This window comes from Trachypithecus francoisi, unplaced genomic scaffold, assembly GCF_009764315.1.
Source record: "Trachypithecus francoisi isolate TF-2019V2 unplaced genomic scaffold, Tfra_2.0 Lachesis_group12, whole genome shotgun sequence".
Taxonomy (NCBI): Eukaryota; Metazoa; Chordata; class Mammalia; order Primates; family Cercopithecidae; genus Trachypithecus; species Trachypithecus francoisi.
In genome coordinates, this window is record NW_022681457.1 from 70,096,557 (window position 1) to 70,120,767 (window position 24,211).

At 48.8% G+C, this 24,211-nt stretch overlaps 2 protein-coding genes across 7 annotated transcripts in view; one reads left to right on the forward strand and one right to left on the reverse strand.

Annotated features, from left to right (window-relative positions):
- Positions 1–1,825: 1,825 nt before the first annotated feature.
- MRPL37 (mitochondrial ribosomal protein L37) lies at positions 1,826–21,225 on the reverse strand. Its single transcript, XM_033226278.1, has 7 exons — positions 20,784–21,225; positions 15,554–15,737; positions 15,345–15,460; positions 9,572–9,757; positions 7,509–7,666; positions 3,852–4,055; positions 1,826–2,037 (listed from the first exon to the last, which is right to left on the reverse strand). Exons 1-7 carry the CDS (start codon positions 21,127–21,129, stop codon positions 1,960–1,962), a joined length of 1,272 nt encoding a protein of 423 aa, XP_033082169.1. The 5' UTR covers positions 21,130–21,225; the 3' UTR covers positions 1,826–1,959.
- A 92-nt stretch (positions 21,226–21,317) lies between these two features.
- The window catches only part of LOC117092545 (NADH-cytochrome b5 reductase-like), a 36,616-nt gene continuing 33,722 nt past the window's right edge, over positions 21,318–24,211 (forward strand). For 3 of the 6 annotated variants that reach the window (XR_004440832.1, XR_004440833.1, XM_033226279.1), the window contains exon 1: positions 21,318–21,396. The gene's annotated coding sequence lies outside the window, so the exon portion shown is untranslated. The remainder of the gene's footprint in view (positions 21,397–24,211) is intronic. The other 3 variants (XM_033226281.1, XM_033226282.1, XM_033226280.1) reach the window with 3 other exon arrangements.

Consider the following 24,211-nt stretch of genomic DNA (forward strand, 5'->3'; position numbering starts at 1 on the left):
GTCTCCAGGGGCTTCAGCCTGCTCAGGATCACGCCAAGCCATCACCACCACTTGCCCCAGGATCACTGCAGTGGCCTCCAGCTGGACTCCCTACCACCATCCCGCCAGCTCCTCCTCTGTACTCCCAACGGAGTGTTCTTTAAAAAAAAAAACTTTGACTCAGCAATTCCACTGCTAGGAACTTACCCAATGGCTCTGCTGGCAAAAGTACTCTAAGATACATGAACGAGGATGCTCACTGCAGCATTATTTCTAATGACAACTGGAAACAACCTGGACCGTCATCAACAGATACTAATATAGCTGCTCAAAAGAATGAAGAGATCCTATGTGGTGATGTGGCAAGAGCCTACGATCCGGAGACATCAGGTTAAAAAGGAAGGGCAGAACAGGCTGTAAATAGGATGACTCTTCAATCAGGTACATACATGTGTTCTTACGATATATACACATTTTCACCAAAAGCATGGAAGAAACTCGAAGCTCTATTATCCTTAGGGAAAAGGACTAGCTAGGGACCGCCTTGGGTGGATCGACTTATTTTTCCCTGAACTCTGAACTTTTATCATTTATGTATAATTGCTTCCTGTCTGTAAAATAAAAAGTAAAATGGGCAGCAGGGCTCAGAGTCCCCGGAGCCCAAGGTCAGCTGCCCTGGAAGGTGAGGTGCTTGGTGTTCAGGCCCCTCCCAAGCTGGCCACTCTAGCCCCAGCCAAGCCTCCGGCCTCCCCACTTCCAGTCACTCCCCGTACCCATGGTCCTCTGTGCCTTGACGCTTTCCCTGGTAATCCCTCAAGCCTAAAAAGTAAGCTGTCAAGTGGAAAGAGCTCAAGCCTGGGAGGCAGACACAGGCTGGACACCACTTTGCCACTGCCTAGCTGAGAGCTCCTCCAGCTGCCGGAAGTTCCCACACTAACTGCTCTCAGCAGTCCCTCAGCAGGAATTACAGCCCAATAAAGCCACCTCACCCAAGGTCCCACCCGCTGTCGGGAAGCGGCACATATCCAATGGCTGGTGCCAGGTCAGGGGTGTTTGTAGAAGGCTCAACTCCCTTGCCTGTGGCTCCAGAGTGCCCATGGGTGAGGCCTCAGATGCAGCCACACTGAGCTTGGGCCCACCACCCCCACCTGCTGCTGCCTTCACTCTCCACAGGTTCTGGTCCTAAAGGTTCTCCCCAAATAAAAATCTCTGTTTTCTCGGGAAGCTGACCTATAGCACCAGCTGGGTGACCTTGGGCAAATACCTTAAATTATCCGTATTTTCTCCTTAGGGCCCAGAACAGTGCATAGCACATGCTAGGCATGCAATATTTTTCTTGAATATGGAAATGACATTTACCTTGTAAGGGGTGTGTGGAGATTAAAGATGCTGTGTATCAGGTGCTTGGCATGGCAGCAGTGTCTGGCACAGATTAGGACTTGACATTATTTGGACAAACAGAGGCCAGCTGAACCAGGGGTGTACTCACCCCATTAACCAGGATACAAGGGAGAAATCTACCATAAATAGTCTAGCGAGATTTTCTGCAGTCATTGTGGAATATGTCCACAATTTAAATGATGCCATAAGAACCTAGTGACCATCAGCGTATCTGCCATGTGGCAGACACTACACACACGTAACCCGGAGTCTTCAACACCAGGTAAGTCACATTAGCCCCAGGTTTCAGATGAAGAAATGGAAACAGACAGATGAAGATACTTATCTGAGATCACAACATGGGTCAAGGGCAGAGCTGGGCTTCAGCTGGGGCAGGTCAGGCTCCAGGGCTTGGACTTGTGTGGGGGCCCTTCCCGATGACACCCTCATACTATCAAACACAGGCTTCAGTGCAACGCAAGGGCTCTTTATTGTCAGCAAGAGTAGCAGGCCGAACGGGCACTGAGGCTCCACGGGACCCAGGCCCTCTTCCATGGAAGAGAGGCAAGGGGGGTTTCAGGATTCAGAGGGGTCCTCAGCTCACACAGCACCGTGCAAATAAAGAGCTAAAAACTTTCTGAATGTCTCTGGCTTGAAATCAACTGGCCCAACAGGTTCCTGGAAAGAACACAGTCCATTAGGACCCTGCTACTAGGTTTAACGACAGCAATTAAAACAAAGATTGGATTGAAGTCAATCTTCAGTGCCTGGACAGCAACTTTCTTTTTCTAACATCGTCTCTCTTTCGGCCTAAGAAGGGGTGTTGAGGGGCTGCAGGCTGGGAGGACAGGAAGCATTCCCAGCCCCCTTCAGCCAAAACAGCTGTTGACGCTGCTCTGCTCCCGAGGCCCTCTCACTTCAACCACCAGGAGCAAATGGGCTGTTGCCCTCTCTAATCCCAGGGACAATCATCCCTCACCCATTCCACACCCATTTATTGGGCACCTGCTTTCTTTCTACTGGGCCTATGTCCTCTGCTGGAGACAGAGACACAGCAGTAACTTGACTCTGGTTCCTGTCCCCAAGGAGCTTATGGTCAGCTGTTCAAATAGTGAGAATGAAAGGAGACAGACCCCACTGCAGAAGTAGGAAAAAGAAGAAAGCAGGGAGAAATGACTAACTCGCCGACATTTATATGTGGAAGGGCGAGCAGAATGGGGCAAAAAGAAAAAGAAAACGAAGGAGACTTCAGAAAGCCCAGCACATGCAATAGAAGAAGAAGAAATGAAGGCAGGAAGAGCAAGATAGGGCTGGAGCCCAGGGCGAATGCTGAGGGGTGGAGAGGCAGGAGATGAGGCTGCAGACGTGAGGAGGAGCTGTCTCCAAACCACAACAGGCCCAGCCCTGAGTCACTATCCTGGAAGGGAGAGGCTGAGGGAAGAGAACCTGAAGACACAGAATCAGGAGGGAAAACGTGACTAAGAGCAGAGAGCATGGAGGTGGCTGCTGTGACTATGCAGGTGAACTGAGGGTGTCCGGGGCCAAAGCAAAGGGCACAGACCCGACAGGCATTTCAGGTGGAAACAGCACTGAGCTGCTGGAGAACTAGTTCAAGAACGGACCTGCTGAGAATGTTCAAAGGCTCAGCGACTCCATTTAGCAAGCCCATACTCAGGCCTGTGTGGGACCTAGTTGGTCCCAGAGCAGGCAGTACCCCTACTCCGCTTTCTCAGTCCCTGACCCTGCTATAGGTCTCTCCAGGGTGCATATCACTGCCTGATGCTCTATCAGGAATTTATTTAGATACTGCTACTGCCCACTACACAGAGAGCAGGCCTGGACCCTGTCAGCTGAGCAGTGATGGTGCCACAGGAGGAACTCCGTATCTGTGGGATGAAACAAATGAATGCATCCCCACAGACCCTGCCCTCAAGGATCTAGGAGCTTGGAGTTCTGTTTGGTGGAAGAAAAACAACATGTGAAGAGATTCTACGCACAGCAATGTGATCGTGCTGTGATGGGGGAATACGGAGGCCAGGGCAGCCCACCTGAGGCACTTAAGTGAGGGTTGGGATGGGGACGGTGGTGGTCAGAAGCTTCCCAAAATAAGAAACACTTATGCTAAACCTGGAAGGACAAGTGGAGGACAGCCTGACAAAGACTAATGGGGAGGGGAGAAGGCAAGAAGCCTCCTAGATAAAAGGACCAGCATCTACAAAGGCCAAAGCTAATGAAGCCGCAGAGCACCCTGGGAGCTGCGAGGAACTGGATTGGCTGGAGGGTGCAAAGGGAAGCAGGAGCTGGAGTGGACCGCTGGGCAGGGCCTTAGGTAGGGGCGGGACTGAAGGGGTCCTCCAGGCAGAGATCCTGGGTGGGAAGTTCCCAGGGCCAGGGCTCTACTCACAGAGCACCCCGGCAATCCCACCTGAGGCTCACACCAGGTAGGAGGAGGCAGGGCCCTCCTGGGTCAGGCGAGAGATGGCTCAACTTACCACAACCACTCTCTTTTTGATCACTGGGAGACACCAAAAATGCCGATAGAGGAGCTGGTCTGAGTCCACCCAGGCCAAATTCTTGACACCCTCGTTAGAGGCCAGGTCTGTGGTATTCAGTTGAAACACCAGGAAATGGAAGACACGTCCATCTGTGCCCACACTCTGTACTACCACAGGCTGCTCCAAGACCTTGGCATCATTCTAAGAGGAAAAGGGGAAAAGGAAAACAAATCAGAAGCTGTGGAGTGTAAGGAACAGCATGGCCCAGGCAGCTTCTAGTTCTGCCCTTTACAACGTCCACCTATGTCCACTGAATGGCTTCTCTTTGGGGCAATTAAAATAGAATGAAGAGTTCAGGGCACTGTCCAGGGCCGGGCCTTCCTTCACCCAGGCTGGCTGTGCCTCATGGCCCCAGGGTGCCTGCTCTTCTATTTGAGCACATCAGAGTAATAGTTCCTGCCACTGAGAGGCAATTTCCAGGCAAGCCAGAGTTCAGGCAGGCCAGCTGGGGGGTTAATGACAGAAATCCCTCAAACTCCTGGCGTTACTTGATGAGTACCACAGTGACATCAGCTCTCAAATGTGAATCCGGACGGTCAACGGATAGATGTAATCTCATTCAGTTCTCACTCCATTTGACGGATGAGGAAACTGAGATTCGGTGAGGTAAAGTGACTTGCCTGAAATCACAAAGATGGGTGGTGTAGAACCCAAACAGGCTCATGCCAGACCACACACTTCCCCCACGTCTCTGCCTTGCTTCCAAGGGCCTGGCAGTCACATTCACTGGACTTCATGCTTACACTGGCAACTCATTATGGGCCATGTTTCTGGAGTATCCATCCAGCCATGCCAGCATCAGGATTTCACCAGTCAATTCCTGCTACTGATCTCTTTTAGTTACTGCCACTTGGTAATAGGAGTAATACCTAAAATCATTTACTGAAGGCCTCTCAGGTGCCAGGCATCTTGCCAGTTTTCTATCAGGTCACCTCTACTCTCATAAAGCTAGAGGTATATTCCCACTAATAGATAAGGAAACTGAGGTTCAGACAGGTGGTATAATTTGCTTCAGGTCACCCATGGGGTATGGCTTGGGATCAGACTCCATACTATGAAGTCACTGAAAGCCCTGTTGTTCTGGTTTAATCCTGGTGTCCCAGTGTATCTAATAGTGGCACCTCATTATTCTCAGTGGTGTCCCAGTTTGGGAGATAAATCGTATGGTGACCTGCTGAGACTTTGCAGCAATCCAGTTTGGTGACTGCTACTCAATGAACGAAGATTCAACAGGCAGGCCCCATGAAGCAGGCCATCCTTGATTCAAAAATGCTGCCTGTGTTCACCCCACTGGGGCTGAATCTGGCATTAGGAATACCTAATGTCAGACCTCAGTGTGGGCCACACTGGGGCTTCTGGCCTTAGAAATACCTGTTCTTCGCTGCATGAAAAATAAATAAAAAGAAAAGTACCGGTAAGTGTTAGCCGAGAATTCTGTATTGACTCTTCTCTCCCTCTACAGATCAATAAAACTGCAGGTAGTACATACATTTCTCAGCAATTTTACCTTTTACATGAAGGCTCTTCCCATAATTGCTCAACTTCACATCCCCAGGAATAATTTGTACCTGGAGGGGCTGAAGGAGGCCTCCGCTCCTACCCAACTGGGTGGTAATTAGTGGTATCATTGCTACCCAGGCTCTGATGGCAGTAGCTGGCACAGAGGCTACACTGAGTCTGCAGACCTGGGACCAGGGTTGTGACTATCTCTGCCTCCTTCTCCTGCCTGAGTTGGGAGTAGTACATCCTTCAAAACTGGAGAGATCATGGTTCCAAGCTTTGCTTCCCCACTCATTAGCTGTGGGATCTTGGGCAAGTAACCTAACCTTTCGGAGCCTTCAGGAATGGGAATAAGACAATTGTCCTAGGATTGGAAAGACACAAGAAAGTCATATGACGATCTGACGGCTACTAATTTCTTAGCTGTGTGTCCCTGGGCAAGTTCCTTAGCCTCCCTGAGCCTCAGTTTCACCACTTGTAAAAGGAAGCTAATGACATCTGCAACATGGGGTTAAAAAACTACAAGGATTAAATAATGCCGTGTTCTGAAATTTCAGTTCAGTGGTCTTTTTTTTTTTTCTCCTTTGAGGCAGAGTCTCACTCTGTCACCCAGGCTGGAGTGCAGTGGTGCAATCTCAGCTCACTGCAGCCTCCGCCTCCTGGGTTAAAGCAATATTCATGCGTCAGCCTCCTGAGTAGCTGGGATTATATGTGCATGCCACCACACCCAGCTAATCTTTGTATTTTTAATAGAGTCGGGGTTTTGCCATGTTGGCCAAGCTGATCTTGAACTCCTGGCCTCAACTAATCCTCCTACCTCAGCCTCCCAAAATGCTAGGATTACAGGCATGCACCACCACACCCAGCTAATCTTTGCGTTTTTAGTAGAGACGGGGTTTCGCCATGTTGGTCAGGCTAGTCTCCAACTCCTGGCCTCAAGTGATCCTCCCACCTCGGCCTCCCGAAGTGTTGGGATTACAGGCGTAAGCCACTACACCCGGCCAGTTCAGTGGTTTTTAAACTCGAGCTTGTAGCAGCATCACTGGGGGGCTTATTAAAACGCTGACCACTGGGCCCCAACCCCAGCAGGTCTGGGGGTAGGTCTGAGAGTACGCATTTTCAACAAGTTCCCAGATGATGCTCCTGCTGCTAATCAAGACTATATTTTACAAACGAACCACTGATTTTTTGTTAATAAAAACCCTAAATAAATGTGTGGTGTCCAGCAGGTGCTCAGTCTGGGCAAGGCCCATTCCACTCCCTATCCATTTGGCTAACCATGGCTCTCCAACTCCCCCTAGGCCAAATAAGATGGGAAACAGTACTTTTCCTCATTCCTGCTCTAGAAAAGACTCAGGCTCTAACCAAGACCTGGGGGTCCAGCAGTGGCTCTCATGAACTCCCTACCCCAACACCCCAAACTAGGGATCTGGTGTCCCAGGCCTGCTTGAGGGCTACCATACAGCCCTCCCCTCCCTGGAGGCCTCTGCTCCCAGAGCCAGGTTTTTCCCATCTTAGGACAGCTCTCTGTGACAAGTTAGTCTGTATTCCATACCATCTAGGTCCCTGAGACCTCCTCTTAGGATCAGGGGCTACCACCAAGGAGTATCTTGGGTCCCCAGCACCCATCCTGAGTTGGCAGGCAGGGCTTGGCCATCTCTATTGCTCCACTTCCTCCCACCTGTGCTCCACTTCTGCCACTACAACAACAGAGGCAGCATGCTGCAGCACAAATAACTGAAGACTTCAGAGTGGGGCAGACCTACCTGCAGTCCTATCTCCTTCACTTAGTGCTGTGTAATGCTGGATGAGCTGCACGGCCTCCCTGTAATTCTATGGCATAGCGTGGAAAGTGGGGACTTCAGTAAAACATGTGGGCTACTGTGGTCAAGTGAGCTACTCAGGTGAAGCACAGGCAGTCAGCCCCTAGTGATGTCGGCTCATCTCCACAGGGTGGGCTGAAGTACTCCTCCCTAAAACTCCTCAGTCAAGCAATCAGTTCCCCTACATCCCTTTTCTTCCTCTGAGCAATAACCTTAAGGGAGGAGACCAACACGGCATAGAGCAGCTCAGCGGTCTTCTTCACATACGTACCCCATAGAGGACCCGGGCCTGAGCCAGGGCACTGCCAAAAGCAAACAGGATCATCTTGGCCTGCAGCTGATCTGGCTGAAAGCGGCCCCGTCGTAAATTGGCTTTGTCCAGTAAGTACAGGGTATGGGGATAGGGGTAAGGATAGCCTTCCCGGAATCCTGCAAGAGACACAATTATGTGGAGGGGTGGAAAGGATTCATCAGCCTGCCACAAAGCCTGGGGAAAGTCACCTCGCCTTAGCCCAGGGACAGGTGCTACACAGAGACTCAGCAAAGGTGGATACTATCACTATAGCTCAGGGGCTGGCAAACTTCAGCTTGCTGGCCAAATCTGGCCTGCTGCCTATTTTTGTAAATAACATTTTAAACCACACTCACTCATTTACGTATGACTATTGGGTAGCTGTGACAGAGACCATATGTGGCCTGTAAAACCTAAAATATTTACTATTTGGCGCTTCACAGAAAATGCCTGCCAACCTGTTACAGGTGCTTCTTGCAAGCTAGTTCTAACTCCACACCTTTCTCTCTCATTCTGGCACACAGATGACAGTTGATGTTAGGAGAAGGAGAACTTGAAATCTGTGGTAATTATTTTTTTTTTTTTTTTTTTTTTTTTTGTTTGTTTTTTTTTTTGAGACGGAGTCTTGCTCTTTCGCCCGGCTGGAGTGCAGTGGCCGGATCTCAGCTCACTGCAAGCTCCGCCTCCCGGGTTTTACGCCATTCTCCTGCCTCAGCCTCCGGAGTAGCTGGGACTACAGGCGCCCGCCACCTCGCCCGGCTAGTTTTTTGTATTTTTAGTAGAGACGGGGTTTCACCCTGTTAGCCAGGATGGTCTCGATCTCCTGACCTCGTGATCCGCCCGTCTCGGCCTCCCAAAGTGCTGGGATTACAGGCTTGAGCCACCGCGCCCGGCCTGTGGTAATTATTAAAAAGAAAACAAGTCGGCCGGGCGTGGTGGCTCACGTCTGTAATCCCAGTACTTTGGGAGGCCGAGATGGGCAGATCATGAGGTCAGGAGATCAAGACCATCCTGGTGGCCGGGCGCGGTGGCTCAAGCCTGTAATCCCAGCACTTTGGGAGGCCGAGACGGGCGGATCATGAGGTCAGGAGATCGAGACCATCCTGGCTAACACAGTGAAACCCCGTCTCTACTAAAAAATACAAAAAACTAGCCGGGCGAGGTGGCGGGCGCCTGTAGTCCCAGCTACTCGGGAGGCTGAGGCAGGAGAATGGCGTGAACCCGGGAGGCGGAGCTTGCAGAGCTGAGATCCGGCCACTGCACTCCAGCCTGGGCGACAGAGCGAGACTCTGTCTCAAAAAAAAAAAAAAAAAAAAAAAGACCATCCTGGTTAACACGGTGAAAACCGATTTCTACTAAAAAATACAATAAATTAGCCGGGCATGGTGATGGGCGCCTATAGTCCCAGCTACTCGTGAGGCTGAGGCAGGAGAATGGTGTGAACCCGGGAGGTGGAGCTTGCAGTGAGCCGAGATTGCACCACTGCACTCTAGCCTGGGTGACAGACTGAGACCCTGTCTCAGGAAAAAAAAAAAAAAAAGAGGCTGGGAAAATAATGTAGGCTCTGAAAAGCTTAGAGGAGGCGTGGCTCTGCTGCATGTTTGGTCCTTCAATGTCCATGGGACTTTCTCAGTCCTTAAAGGGGGTTGGCCAGAGTTTACAAGGTAAACAGAAAGTGGGTGCCTTCATGGGACCTATGAATAAAGAAAAAGCCTTGGTCAAAAGCCCCTCAAATGCCTAATGATACAGTTTGTTGAAGAAAAAAAAAAGCCCCTCAAGCCATTCTGATGTAACCGAGTTACTTCTCCAAGGTAAAAAGTAAAGTTAGCCTTTGAGCAAATCACTTAACCTCCCTGAGTTGCAGTTTCTTTGCCTACGAAGTAGAGACAATAGTACTTGTCTCACGGGGGCCGCATGGTCCCAGGAGACAGGCAGTACACACGGGGTGCCTAGCACCTCGCAAGTTCTTAGTATATCCTTTCCCTCCAGAGAAAGCATGTCCTCCTCCACACTGCCTGAAAGTCCAAGACATTGATCCTCACCTGTGTCATCTTTCACATCATAAACACTGCATTCATGAAGATCGATGACAGGTGATATGGGGTAGAAGGTCTCTAGAACATGGTTCTTAGTAGCTTCAACCTCCTCTCTGGAGGCGATGGTGGGCAAAGGATCCTTGGTGCTCAGTCGGGCTCCACCAGAACCACGGACCTGAAGGAGAAGAGACTCTAAAAAGGAGAAAAATGGTTACTCTAACCTGGTACTAATGACTTTCGCAGCTGGGCACAGTAGCTCATGCCTATAATCCCAGTACTTTGGGAGGCCAAGGCAGGTGGATCATTTGAAGCCAGGAGTTCTGGGTCAGCCTGGGCAACATGACGAAGCCCTGTCTCTACGAAAAAATACAAAAAATTGGCGGGACACGGTGGCTCACGCCTATAATCCCAGCACTTTGGGAGGTCAATGCGGGCGGATCACGAGGTCAGGAGATTGAGACCATCCTGGCTAACACAGTGAAACCCTGTCTCTACCAAAAATACAAAAACTTAGCCGGGCGTGGTGGCGGGTGCCTGTAGTTCTAGCTACTCAGGAGGCTGAGGCAGGAGAATGGCGTATACCCAGGAGACAAAGCTTGCAGTGAGCCAAGATCATGCCACTGCACTCCAGGCTGGGTGACAGAGCGAGACTCTGTTTCAAAAAAAAAAAAAAAGAGTTAGCCAGGAGTGGTGGTGCACGCCAGTAATCCCAGTTACTAGGGAGGCTGAAGCACGAGAATTGCTTGAACCTGGGAGACAGAGGTTGCAGTGAGCCAAGATCACACTACTCCACTCCAGCCTGGGCAACAGAGTGAAACTCTGTCTCAAAAAACTTAAAAAAAAAAAAATAATAATAATAATTAAAGACTTTCTCAATTCTGCAAAGTCTAAAGCCTTCATCCTCCCATGTGCCTCCAGTAATTTATAGCATTTCTAGACCATCAGCCTAATCACAGAACACATAACTAAGTTAGGATGTTAATCCTGGGATCCTTAAGAGGGGATGAACCAATGCATTCTTCTTCCTGTGTCCCCTTCCCAATAAACCCTGAGGGCTGATGGTCTCTGGGGAGCGAAGCCTGCACCATCCAGATCTTCCTGAGCACCTGCTCTAACCTGGGTACCCAGAGATGCGTGAGAGTTACTCTCTCCTCTCAAGGAGCCCACCAGGTAGTGAGTGCTGCAGTGAAAAGGATGAAACATATTCAAAAATTGTACAGGTGGGGAAAACCGAACTTCTCTGGGAATGGGAAGCTCCCTGAAAGCAGCAATGCCTTAAAATGACATCTGGAAGGACAGGTAAGAGCAGAGATTCTCAACTGCAGCACTATTCACATTTGGATCAGATAATTCTTTGGTGGAGTAGGGGGAGGGAATGTCCTGTGTACTGTGGGATGTTTAGCAGCATCCTGGCTTCTACTTACTAGATGCCATTTGAACTCCCTCCCCATCCCATCTCCCCACACCCCATCCATATCATATCAAAGATGTCTCTACACACTGCCAAATGTCCTCCGGAGGGAAAAGCTGTCCCTAGTTGAAAGCTACTAAGTAAAAGCTTGCCAGGCAAAGAGAGGGGGAAAAGCACTCTAGTCAAGGAGGAATAATGTGCAAAGGCACAGGTGCAGGCAACTCTGTGGCAGAATTTAGGGAGAGAAATCCAGGTGACTAGAGTAGGATACAGCAGGGAAGGAGTGATGGAGAGACAGAGGAGCATTAAGACTAGAGGTAGTCTTACCTTTTATTATTTTATTTTTTTTACTGAGACGGAGTCTCGCTCTGTCCCCCGGCTGGAGTGCAGTGGCGCAATATTGGCTCACTGCAAGCTCCGCCTCCCAGGATCATGCCATTCTCCTGCCTCAGCCTCCTGAGTAGCTGGGACTACAGGCGCCCGACAAAGCGCCCAGCTAATTTTTTGTATTTTTAGTAGAGACGGGGTTTCACTGTGGTCTTGATCTCCTGACCTTGTGATCCGCCTGCCTCAGCCTCCCAAAGTGCTGGGATTACAGGCGTGAGCCACCGTGCCCGGCCTTTTTTTTTTTTTTTTTTTTAAGACGTAGTCTTGCTTTGTCGCCCAGGCTGGAGTGCAGTGGCGCAATCTTGGCTCACTGCAAGCTCCGTCTTCCAGGTTCACGCCATTCTCCCGCCTCAGCCTCCCGAATAGCTGGGAATACAGGCGCCCGCCACCACACCCAGCTAATTTTTTTGTATTTTTAGTAGAGATGGGTCTTCACCATGTTAGCCAGGATGGTCTCAATATCCTGACCTCGTGATCCACCCGCCTTGACCTCCCAAAGTGCTGGGATTACACGCATGAGCCACCACACTCAGACAAGGCAGAGGAGATTCTTAAACTTAGGAAAGGGGCCAGACTGTCCTTAACAACTGAGAGTGAGAAAACCCTGGCCAAAGAGCCTCACTGAAGTCGGATTAGCATATATGCTATATGCAGACACAGGTAGCAAGACGAAAACAAACTCACATCTGACTCATCAGCAAGTCAGCCATTGTGAACATGCATAGACACCCTTCACAGAGGTCCCCACAGGTCACATGCTACCACCAGACAAAATGTGCCTGGAAAAACACCTTGAGAATGGCCTCCTGAGGCGTGTCCACTGAGGCAAATCTTTCTCAGAAGGTGCTTGGGTTTTCAGAAACAGCCACAGTGAGATGGTAATGGATCAAGGCCAGTTTTCTTGTATGTCTTTTTTTTTTTTTTGAGACGGAGTCTCGCTCTGCCACCCAGGCTGGAGTGCAGTGGCCGGATCTCAGCTCACTGCAAGCTCCGCCTCCCAGGTTTACGCCATTCTCCTGCCTCAGCCTCCCGAGTAGCTGGGACCACAGGCGCCCGCCTCGTCGCCCGGCTAGTTTTTTTTGTATTTTTTTTAAGTAGAGACAGGGTTTCACCGTATTAGCCAGGATGGTCTCGATCTTCTGACCTCGTGATCCGCCCGTCTCGGCCTCCCAAAGTGCTGGGATTACACGCATGAGCCACCACACTCAGACAAGGCAGAGGAGATTCTAAACTTAGGAAAGGGGCCAGACTGTCCTTAACAACTGAGAGTGAGAAAACCCTGGCCAAAGAGCCTCACTGAAGTCGGATTAGCATATATGCTATATGCAGACACAGGTAGCAAGACGAAAACAAACTCACATCTGACTCATCAGCAAGTCAGCCATTGTGAACATGCATAGACACCCTTCACAGAGGTCCCCACAGGTCACATGCTACCACCAGACAAAATGTGCCTGGAAAAACACCTTGAGAATGGCCTCCTGAGGCGTGTCCACTGAGGCAAATCTTTCTCAGAAGGTGCTTGGGTTTTCAGAAACAGCCACAGTGAGATGGTAATGGATCAAGGCCAGTTTTCTTGTATGTTTTTTTTTTTTTTGAGACGGAGTCTCGCTCTGCCACCCAGGCTGGAGTGCAGTGGCCGGATCTCAGCTCACTGCAAGCTCCGCCTCCCAGGTTTACGCCATTCTCCTGCCTCAGCCTCCCGAGTAGCTGGACCACAGGCGCCCGCCTCGTCGCCCGGCTAGTTTTTTTTGTATTTTTTTTAAGTAGAGACAGGGTTTCACCGTATTAGCCAGGATGGTCTCGATCTTCTGACCTCGTGATCCGCCCGTCTCGGCCTCCCAAAGTGCTGGGATTACAGGCTTGAGCCACCGCGCCCGGCCTCTTGTATGTCTAAAAATTGGTTTGGTCAACAGCACTGTCATTAATTAGCATGTGGCCTCCCTTACTGGATAGGTAAGAAAGGGATACTACCTCTGTGGGTGGATAAACTCTGATCTGTCACACCTCGAGAATAGTTTTCTAAAGTATTTCCTGTTTCCTCACATATAATCTGCAAGAAAAATAAACGTGCATGGACCTCTCCTAACCTTGGGTTTTCGATTTTCCCCACAGACCACTCTTGTGTGGTTTCTGATTCAATTCCCTCCATATCCCTCCTCCAGTGACAGCGCCAAATGGGGTAGTTTAATTAGAGGTAATACTTGATGATGGGCCAAGTACTCCTCTATTAATGAGGTTCACTAATTTCCTTAGTGGTGTCATTACCTCTGCAAAGCTGACTCTTTGCCAGGAAGTCTATACACAAATCCTGACCAAGCAGATGTCCTGAAATCCCAAATCATTCCATAGCTGGTTTCCCTGCTCCAGGATTCCACCAGTTAGAACACCTGTGTTCTCTGAACATCCCTGCCTGAAACACCAACAGTAGGTATATGCATTTACGCATCCCTTCAGTCAGCACCTACTGTGTACCATGAACTGTTAGACACTGGACAATGTGAGTAAGATATGGTCCCAGCCATCAGGAGTTCCGTTTAGTGGGGTAGATAGAACTGACGGTAGATACTGACAGTACAGTGTAATCTGTGCTATGATGGCAGAATGGGCATAAGGGACACAGAGGAGGAACAGATACCCCAGCCTGGATTCACAGAGAAGGGGGGCTTGAGGGAAGTCTTGCAGATAAGGAGAATTTGGTTAAATGAAGAAAGCAGAGGGCCAGGCGCGGTGGATCGCCTGAGGTCAGGAGTTCAAGACCAGCCTGGCCAACATAGTGAAACCCCATCTCTACTACAAATACAAAAAAAAAATTAGCTAGGCATGTTGGGCAGGTGCCTGTAATCCCAGCTACTCGAGAGGCTGAGGCAGGAGAATCGCTTGAACCCAGGAGATGGAGGTTGTAGTGAGCTGAGATCGCGACATTGCACTCCAGCCTGGGCAACAAGAATGAAACTCCACCTGGAAAAAAAAAAAAAAGAAAAGAAAGCAGAAAAGAGTATTCCAGGCGGGAAGCAGTGGCTCATGTCTGTAATCCCAGCACTTTAGGAAGCCAAGACGGGCGGATCACTTGAGGCCAGGAGTTCGAGACCAGCCTGGCCAACATGGTGAAACCCCATCTCCACTAAAAATACAAAAACTAGCTGGGTGTGGTGCATACGCCTGTAATCCCAATTACCGGGAGGCTGAGGCACAAGAATTGCCTGAACCTGGGAGGCAGAGGTTGCAGTGAGCTGAGATCGCGCCACTGTACTTCAGCCTGGGCGACATGGTGAGACTCTGTCTCAAAAAATAAATAAGTAAAAATAAAACTCAAACAAACAAAAAAGATTATTCCAGACAGAATGCACAGCATGTGCAAAGGCACATGGGTGTAAAAGCTTGATGCTAAAAAGCTGCAAGTGGCTAATTTAGGGATGGTGTGGTGGGCAGTAGAGCAGGAGATAAGACTAGAAAGACTAAGTGGCGACCAAATCACGAGGCTGGTAACTCACAATAAACGGTTTACACTACTAGGAGACAGTGAAGGATCTGAAACGGGCAGGGACATAAAGACTTGCACTTTAGAAAGATCACTCTAGCAGGCCATGCTGAAAATGGATTTGGAAGACCAGAGAGGTGTAACTGAGGTAAGAAGACTATTGCAATAGAATATGAGCATCGTGAGGGCGGAGGCTACATGTGCTTTATTATAAATTTCCTTACTTTCAGCATTTAGGGACTTCCCAAGCACATCCTAAGCACTCAATAGATATGGCTGACTGTTAATGGTTGAATGAATGTCTTAGAAAGTGATTAAAAACAAAAATGGTTGGGCTATGGCTAATGATACTAAGGGTGTGTCTGAGCCTACAAAATAAGACCACGAAGAACAGAAGTGAGGATAGGTATTTGGGGGCAGGGGATGGGAGCTGGTTGTGGGGCTAAAAGTAGAAAGGCAAGAAAACAGACCAAGGCTTTCTGGTGTACAAGATGACCAACCTCGGTTCCAGGTAGCAGAAAAGGTGGAGTTTTGGACACAGATCCGCCTGGCCAGAGAAGGATGCTTGATAATCTGAGATTTACACAGCTGTATTAGATTGTCCACGATGACCGGGCTTGAAGACAAAAAGAGACATGTGGGGACTTAAAGCAACAGGTCGACTCAAAGATCCATTAGTAGGAAATCTTCTTTACTTGGGGGAACTTACCAGTAGGTCTCTCTCTTGGGGATTTCCTCAGTGGTGTGCCAGAGACGGGCATGCGAGATCACATTCAGAACACGCTCGTCTTGGTTCTCTATGTGGTTCCTTGGATCATCAACAAGGCTGAGCACTTTCTCGGGAAGGCCTTCTATTAACTTGGTCTTGGTGAGCCAGAGGGCCTGCTTTACACCTTTGAGGTAATCAGCCACAAAAAAAAAAAAAAAGAAAGAAAACAATTCGGGAAGAGATGCTTACACCTGCCAGGTAGCATCTTAGTAAAAAGGCTGCCTCAAGTGAGAAACTGGATTTGTTCTGTGACGCCTGAGGGGATAGAACCAAAAGTGAAGAGCAGAAGCTAAGAAAGTCAGATTTCAACTCACCTTCAGGAATGACCATCTACTTCAGGATGATTAATAGGTGACTGAAGGGGGTAAGCGCCTGCCACTAAAGGAATTCAAACAGTGGCTAAGACAGCTGAGATAATATGGCTGAATGCTACAAGCAGTGGATAGACCCTAGGCTATGGGACTAAATTGATGGATGCCAACCTTTCATTTAAGATTCTTTCAGGCCGGGCGCGGTGGCTCAAGCCTGTAATCCCAGCACTTTGGGAGGCCGAGACGGGCGGATCACAAGGTCAGGAGATCGAGACCATCCTGGCTAACACGGTGAAACCCCGTCTCTATTAAAAAAAAAAAAAAAAAAAAAAACTAGCCGGGCGAGGTGGTGGGCGCCTGTAGGCCCAGCTACTTGGGAGGCTGAGGCAGGAGAGTGGCGTAAACCCGGGAGGCGGAGCTTGCAGTGAGCTGAGATCTGGCCACTGCACTCCAGCCTGGGCGACAGAGCAAGACCGAGACTCCGTCTCCAAAAAAAAAAAAAAAAAAGATTCTTTCTAATAACCCACACCCCAGCCCTGACTACCAAATACAGCCTGTGTCTACCAAATATACTTCATTTATTAGGTGTGGGTCCAGGCATAAGCCCATGCTGCCTTCTCAGGGGAAAACAACCTTTGGAAATAACTGAGAATAACTTTCGGATTTTCATGAATACTTTAAGAAGCTGAACCTCTCTGGCCTTACTATAGAAAAGTTGGGCTTTTCCTGGATACAGAACTGTTTCGTCTTTTTTTTTTTTGAGACAAAGTCTCGCTCTGTCGCCCAGGCTGTAGTGCAGCAGCATGATCTCGGCTCACCGCAACCTCCGTCTCCTGGGTTCAAGCGATTCTCCTGCCTCAGCTTCTCAAGTAGCTGGGATTACAAGCATGCACCACAGCACCCAGCTAATTTTTGTATTTTTAGTACAGACAGGGTTTCACCATGTTGGCCAAGCTGTTCTCAAACTCCTGACCTGAAGTGATCTGCCCACCTAGGCCTCCCAATGTGCTGCGATTATAGGCGTTAGCCACTGCACCTGGCCTGTTTTGTCTTATAGACATGGTGAACTGTGTAACTGAAAATATTTTTCTCTATACCAGAGGTCAACAAACATTTTCTCAAAGGGTCAAATAGTAAATATTTTCAGCTTCTTGGCCACAGTCTCTCTCACAACTACTCACTCTGCTAGAGCACAAAAGCAACAATAGGGAATAATTAACAAGTGTGCATGGTTTTGTTTCAATAATACTTCATTTATAAAAACAAGCAGCTGACCTAGTTAGCTGACCCTAGCTATGTACCATTTGTTGTTTTTGTTTTTTTTTTTTGAGGCGGAGTCTCGCTCTGTCGCCCGGACTCTAAGCTCACTGCAAGCTCCGCCTCCTGGGTTTACGCCATTCTCCTGCCTCAGCCTCCCAGGTAGCTGGGACTACAGGCGCCCGCCACCTCGCCCGGCTAGTTTTTGTATTTTATTTTTTAGTAGAGACGGGGTTTCACCGTGTTAGCCAGGATGGTCTCGATCTCCTGACCTCGTGATCTGCCCGTCTCGGCCTCCCAAAGTGCTGGGATTACAGGCTTGAGCCACCGCGCCCGGCCACCATTTGTTGATTTCTAGCAAGCTCAGAGCCGGGTTTGGGGCTTCCTTTTAAAATGCAGAATCTTAGGCCAGGCATGGTGGCTCACGCCTGTAATTCCAGCACTTTGGGAGGCTGAGGTGGGCAGATCACTTGAGGTCAGGAGTTTGAGATCAGCCTGGCCAACACAGTGAAACCCCATCTCTACTAAAAATACAAAAAAATTAGCTGCGTGTGGTGGTGCTTGCCTGTAGTCCCAGCTACCTGGGAGGCTGAGGCAACAGAATCACTTGAACCTGGGAGGTAGAGGCTACAATGAGCCAAGATCATGTCACTGCACTCCAGTTTGGCAACAGAGTAAGACTCCACCTCAAAAAAAAAAAAAAAAAGGAAATGAAGTAGAACCTCACAGAATGAATTTTTGTTGTATTATCTGTTTTATTTTTCCTTTGTACTGATCCCCTCACCTGTTTTTTTAATTTAATCTGGTTGTGTTATAAATAAGCTGCCCAAAATACTTTGCATGAAAAGATGGCATATACGTAGCCAGGCCCAGAGGCTCATGCCTATAATCCCAGTAACTCAGGAGGTGGGAGGATGACTTGAGCCCAGGAGGTCAAGAATGCAGTGAGCTATGATCACACCACTGCACTCCAGGCTGGGTGACAGAGTGAGACCCTGTCTCTAAAATAAATAAATAAATAAAAGATGGTGTATATGTAAACTAAAATAGATTCAATTTAGCCTGACAATCTTTAAACATTAAAGAAACTTAGCTACTCTCGGTGGGATGGGCTGTGGTGCCAAGCAAAGACCTCCCTAGCCTCACTTTCCCCAAATTTGGCTTCTCTAGGGGAGGAACATGCATAGACCTAGGTATCTAAGTTCTAGCTCAAGTAAACACACCAGTCCTCTATTTTCAAATGAAAAGTCAATACTATATTCTTCTCAATGATCATGCCCACAAATTAACAGAAGGCTGGTGGCTGCCTTGGTTGGCAGATTACCCATCTCAGCTGGAAGAATACTTCTCTGACTCAAGGTCATATCTTCATTTGAAAATTGTGTCTGGGCCAGACATGGTGGCTCACACCTATAACCTCAGCACTTTGGGAGGTTGAAGTAGGCAAATTGCTTTGAGACCAGCCTGGCCAACACGGTGTAACCCCATCTCTACAAAAGAAATACAAGAAATTAGCCGGGCGTGATGGCATGTGCCTATAATCCCAGCTACTTAGGAGGCTTAGGTAGGAGGATAGATTAGGCCTGGGAGGTAGAGATTGCAGTGAGATTGCGCCACTGCACTCCAGCCTGAATGACAGAGCAAGACTCTGTTAAAAGAAAAAAAAAGAAAGACAGAGAGACAGAGATAAAGGAAGGAAGGCAAGAGACATGCAGGCAGACAGACCGTGTCTGGAATGGAAGGGAGCTTAAGATACTTTGGGGGAGACACCCTGAGGCAATTTCTCCTGTGGTAATAAATGAAAAGCAGTAAGTACAATGAGACTTTTCACTTTAAGACCCATAAGACATCACACCAGAAATATAAATATAAATGTTTAGAAATGTAACTTTTGGGCAGGGGCAGTGGCTCACACCTATAATCCCAGCACTTTGGGAGGCCGAGGCAGGAGGATCACTTGGGCCCAGGACTTTGAGACCAGCCTGTGCAACATGGTGAGACCTCCTCTTCACAAATAATTTAAAAACTAGCCGGGAGTGGGGGCATGCACCTGTGGTCCCAGCTACTCAGGAAGCTGAGGTGGGAGATTACTTGAACTTGGGTGGTCAAGGCTGCAGTAAGGCACGATCACGCCACAGTACTCTGGCTTGGGCAACACAGCAAGATGCTGTCTCAAAAAAAAAAAAAAAAAAAGTAACTTCTGGATTTTGTGGTGCAGCAGAAAGAACCCTGGACTGGGAGTCAAATAAACTAAGTTTTAGTTCTGACACCGCCACTGTTCCTTAAACTTGAAAATAGATAAAATATTAAGACTTTATGTTTCATTTGCATATGAAAAATAGGTGATAATTAGAGCTGCCATTTACTGAAAGTCACCATCTACCCTGTGCCAGAAGCTTTACCTGCAAGTTAGATGGGATTTTATAAAATGAAAAATGAAACTCAGAGACTAAGGAATTTGCTCACATACCTTGTAAATAACAAGGCTAGGAGGAGAATCTGAGTCTGTCTACCCTAAAGACCATCACCTCTCTCCATTACCCCAAATGGCTTCTCTAGCCCTGTATCTTGCAGAGTTTTATTATAGCCTACAGAACCTCTCTGTGAGTAGCAAAAACATAGGATACACCATACATTTTCAGCCTAGGCAAACGAATGTAATCTTAACGTCTAAAATACTGCTAATGCATTCATCCACTTGGTATTGTTACCTGGGTCACTCAAGGATGCCAAGTCTTATGAGATCCTTCCCAGTACCTTGTAAGGACACTGGAAGTGTTTAAAGGCTGGACAATCAGCTTTCAGGAATGGAATTGAGAAGCTTAAAAGGCTGACAAATTGACTTAAGTTTTTTCAAACCTAGGATTTATTATCTGGCTTAGTCCCCCAATCTTGCCAGATTTGCTTTTTTTTTTTTTTTCCCCCTAATTACTCCTTGGAAAATACTGTTCCCACTGATCTCAACCATTCTGTTTTCAAGATCTGCCCCATCCCTATCCTGATTTGAGGAAGATGGAAGAATGGGGAAAGGGATAAACAAGCCTCTCCATGGACTCTGGAAAATAATTTCTGGTACTGTTCTAGATAGACAGGCTGGTTTTGGCAAAGTCACTTTGATCTGTCCCTAGTGAGAGTGCAAGAGGACTAGACATGGACTTGAGAGGTGACAGGCCTGGAGATTAAACATTCTGCTGTCTCCACTATAAACTCTCTCCATCTACTTTTAAAATGTACAGTTCATCTCCAGAATGTCTGACCTGGAAAGGTCAATGTGGACTGTCCAGTCAAAACCATTCACAGGAAATAGAGGCCCAGGATGGTCAGCCATTTGCCCAAAGTCAAACAGAGAGAGCCAGGGGTAGGCCTAGAAAGCAGCTCTTTTCACGTTGACAAGCAAACTCTCTATTACTCCCGCACAGAGGCCCAGCTCCTTACAACTCAATTCTAACAACTCTCAGAAGATGGGAATCACTACGGCCCCATTTCGCAAATGAAGAAACCAAGACCCACAGAGTTTCAATGTCAAGCCCAAAGCCAAAGAGGGTCGGGGTCAGTGCTGGGCAGAGGAATATGGTCCCTTGCCGCCCGTCCTGGGGCCTCACCCTCGAGAAGGCGGCAACGCTGGTGAAAGATATAGCAGGCCTGCTCTTTGTGCAGCGGATGCTCGTGAAGAGGGGGCGAGCGGTAGAACCCTGGGTCCCTGTAGCGCGGCTCCCAGGGCGGAAAGATCGGCCGCGCCAGCCAGGGCACGAAGTGCATCTTCCCTGCAAAGGTGATGGGCTCCAGTCCAGGGATCTCGTACACCCTATCCAGGGGAGGCGGCTCCGGCTGCCGCGTGGAGCGCACGCCCCACTCATACGCCCCGCGTCTCGGGGCCCCGAAGCCCCCAAGGCCGAGCTGTCCGGAGCCAGCCAGCGCCCGCCTTGCGGGCCCGGACGCCAACGCCATACCGATCTGTTCGCCTCAAGACCACCACCTGGACGACACCATCTTGCCGCGCCCAGGGCCTGCTGGGAACGAAAGGGGCTGGGCGCCAAAGCTCGTTTTGGGAATGGCAGCCAATTCAACCAATCACAGTCAGGATATTCTTGTCTTGCACCTGCCCCCAGCCCGTTCTCATTTTTTAATAGGTGATACCTGCTAAGCGCGCCCCGCCTACCCGGAGACAGGGAGGAACCTGGAAAATCTCACGTGAGGAGAAGCGCAAGCGAGTAGGTGAGTGGTCGTGGTGGGTCCAGAATCGCTCTAGGACTTCAAACCTGGACTTAGACAAAGTTGATCGCTTATGAGCAGTTGGAGCTTGGCAAGGCACTTTCCTCTCTGAGTCCCAGTGTCCCTCGCTGTAAAAATAGGGATAGAAATGCCTAAGCTGGCGCACCTGTACAGCGCGCTGCTGCGAGCGCCTCTGTCGCGCTGCTCCTCTCCTGAGCGTGACTGCTCACTGCACACCTCTTCCCCAGCGCCAAAAGCGAGCCACTTTCCTGGCTTTTCATTTCCCTCTGGATTTCCCAGTTCGCCTCCTAGAAGCAAGGACAAAGCAATGAAGATACGCTTTGGCTCCTTGCTCAACACCTGTCTTATCAGCTGCCTGCTGTGTGTCAGGCGCTGTGCTTAGCCCCGGTTGGCATTGGTAAATAAGACAGATGGGAGATGTAGAGCTTACAGTTTAGTGGGAGAGGCAGACAGAACGCAGGTAAACAACGCAAACAAATAAGTCAACTGCGATACACACACTCCCTATGACTTTTCCGTAGTTATTTTTCTCTTTAGCATTTCACACTATCGTACCATCTGTTTTCCGTCTTGATCTTGCTTAATAACTTTCTCACCCTAAGATATGAGCTCCGTGAGTGCAAGGGTTTCTGTTTCTTCACTGCTATATCCCCAGCACTGAGAACAGTGCCTGGCAGATAGTAAATGTGTTTAGTGAATGTGCGTATGATAGAAACAAATAGAGTGCCTTATAGAGAATGAGGAGGGGAAGATTCAGGGAGGGCCTCTGAAGGGAGGTGACCTTTAAAACCAAGGCCTGCGGGGTGGGAAAAATCATACAGCCTGAGGCAACATGTGTCAAGGCCTGGATTAAAGGTGGTGCCTCTTGAACTGAAAAGATAGAGGCTCCGAGGACGCATGAACTAGCTCTTTAAAATTCCTGACTGACGTGGCCAACTTTTCTGCTAATTTTCAAAATAGCAGAGAAGGTGAGACTGTTAAAACGTGGAGAAGGCCAAGAGTTATCCTTCACACCTGTAATCCGAACACTTTGGGAGACCTAGGTGGGATGGGCCACTTGAGCCCAGGAGTTTGAGATCAGCCTGGGCAACATGGTGAGACCTCCTCTCTACAAATAATTAAAAAATTAGCCAGGCGTGGTGGCATGCCCCTATAGATCTAGGTACTCAGGAGGCTGAGATGGGAGGATCACTTGGGCCTGGGAGATCAAGTCTACAGTGAGCTGTAATCCTGCCACTACACCCCAACCTGGGCAACACAGCAAGACCCTGTCTCAAAAAAAAATAAGAAGAAGAAGAAATCAACATAAAGAGGGGATCAGACCTCGTCCACTCATAATGCATACCTGGTCCATAGCATGCAATAAAAATGAATTGGGTTGATGTAACACCGTGTACGTGTAGTCTATGAGGCTCTGTGAAGGTAGGAACAATGACCTGTTTACTCTGTTGCTTCCCAACACCTAGCACTAATCCTGGCTCCCAGACTGTCTATATAAACTACAGGGAACCTTCCATATGCCAGGCTGTGCTTGGTGGTAGAATACAGAAAGAATAAGACACCATCCTTTTTTTTTTTTTTTTTTTTTTTTTTTGAGACAGAGTCTTGCTTTGTCGCCCAGGCTGGAGTGAAGTGGTGCAATCTCAGCACACTGCAGCCTCCACCTCCCAGGTTCCAGCAATCCTCCTGCTTCAGCCTCCTGGGTAGCTGGGATTACAGGCATGCACCACCAGGTCCAGCTAATTTTTGTATTTTTAGTAGAGATGGGGTTTCACCATGTTGGCCAGGCTGGTCTTGTACTCCTGACCTCAGGTGATCTGCCTGCCTTGGACTCCCAAAGTGCTAGAATTATAGGCGTGGGCCATCGCGCCCAGCCTAAGATGCCATCCTTGACCTCAAGGAGGTCCCAGCCTGCTAAACCTTCCTGAAGTCATAAAGCTCATGAGCAGTAGTAAGTTTCCTGAAGCCAAACTCTTTATTCTGTTAAAGAAAGATTCATTGAACACTGCCCTTCTAAAACCAGCAATAGTAAGTGGTAAGATAATTTGGGTAAGGTCTGATTAGGAAGAGCTTTGGACACCAGGCAAGGAGATTGGATTCTATCCAGTAGTCAACAGGAGCTGTTAAAGGTTGCTAAGCAGGGGACTAGTGGCAGATGTGCTGATGGCTGATGTTAGGGAGAGACTGGAATTACATTCTGTGGGACCACCAGAAGCTCCAATATAAATGGGGGTGGGAAGCAGAAAAAGATCTTACAGGTATGGACTCCTGGGGAGTGATTGGGAACCCAGAAATAAGACTTCCCTGCCCTCTAGCAGACTTGGTGGTCTCCTTCTCTACCCCTTCACAGACTTGGCCACACTTGATCCTAGCACTTTATGCCTGAGTGAAATTAGTTCCATTTGGAGGCCCCAGAGTGCCCATACAATTCGAAGACAGTTTGGTAATAGGATCCTTGTTCTGTGCCAGCCCAGTGCAGGTGCTAGGAATTGGAGATGAAAGTACCCTTTCCTTGCACTTTGGAAGCCTAGTGAGAAAGAGCACCAGTCTGGAGGCCAAAGAGACCCAGGCATGCAAACTGGCCTTCATATTTTGGCTTCCTGACCTGGGCCTCAGTTTTCTCTATACAATGAGGAGGAGCATGGCCTACCTACATATGGCTGTTGGGAGGATTGAGTGAGGCATGCAGAGCACTTGGCATAGACTCTGGCCCAGTAAGTGGCATCTTTTATAATGGTTATCATCTGTTTAGTGAATGACTCTCCCATCAGGGCAGGAAGAGTGTTTCTCACCTCTG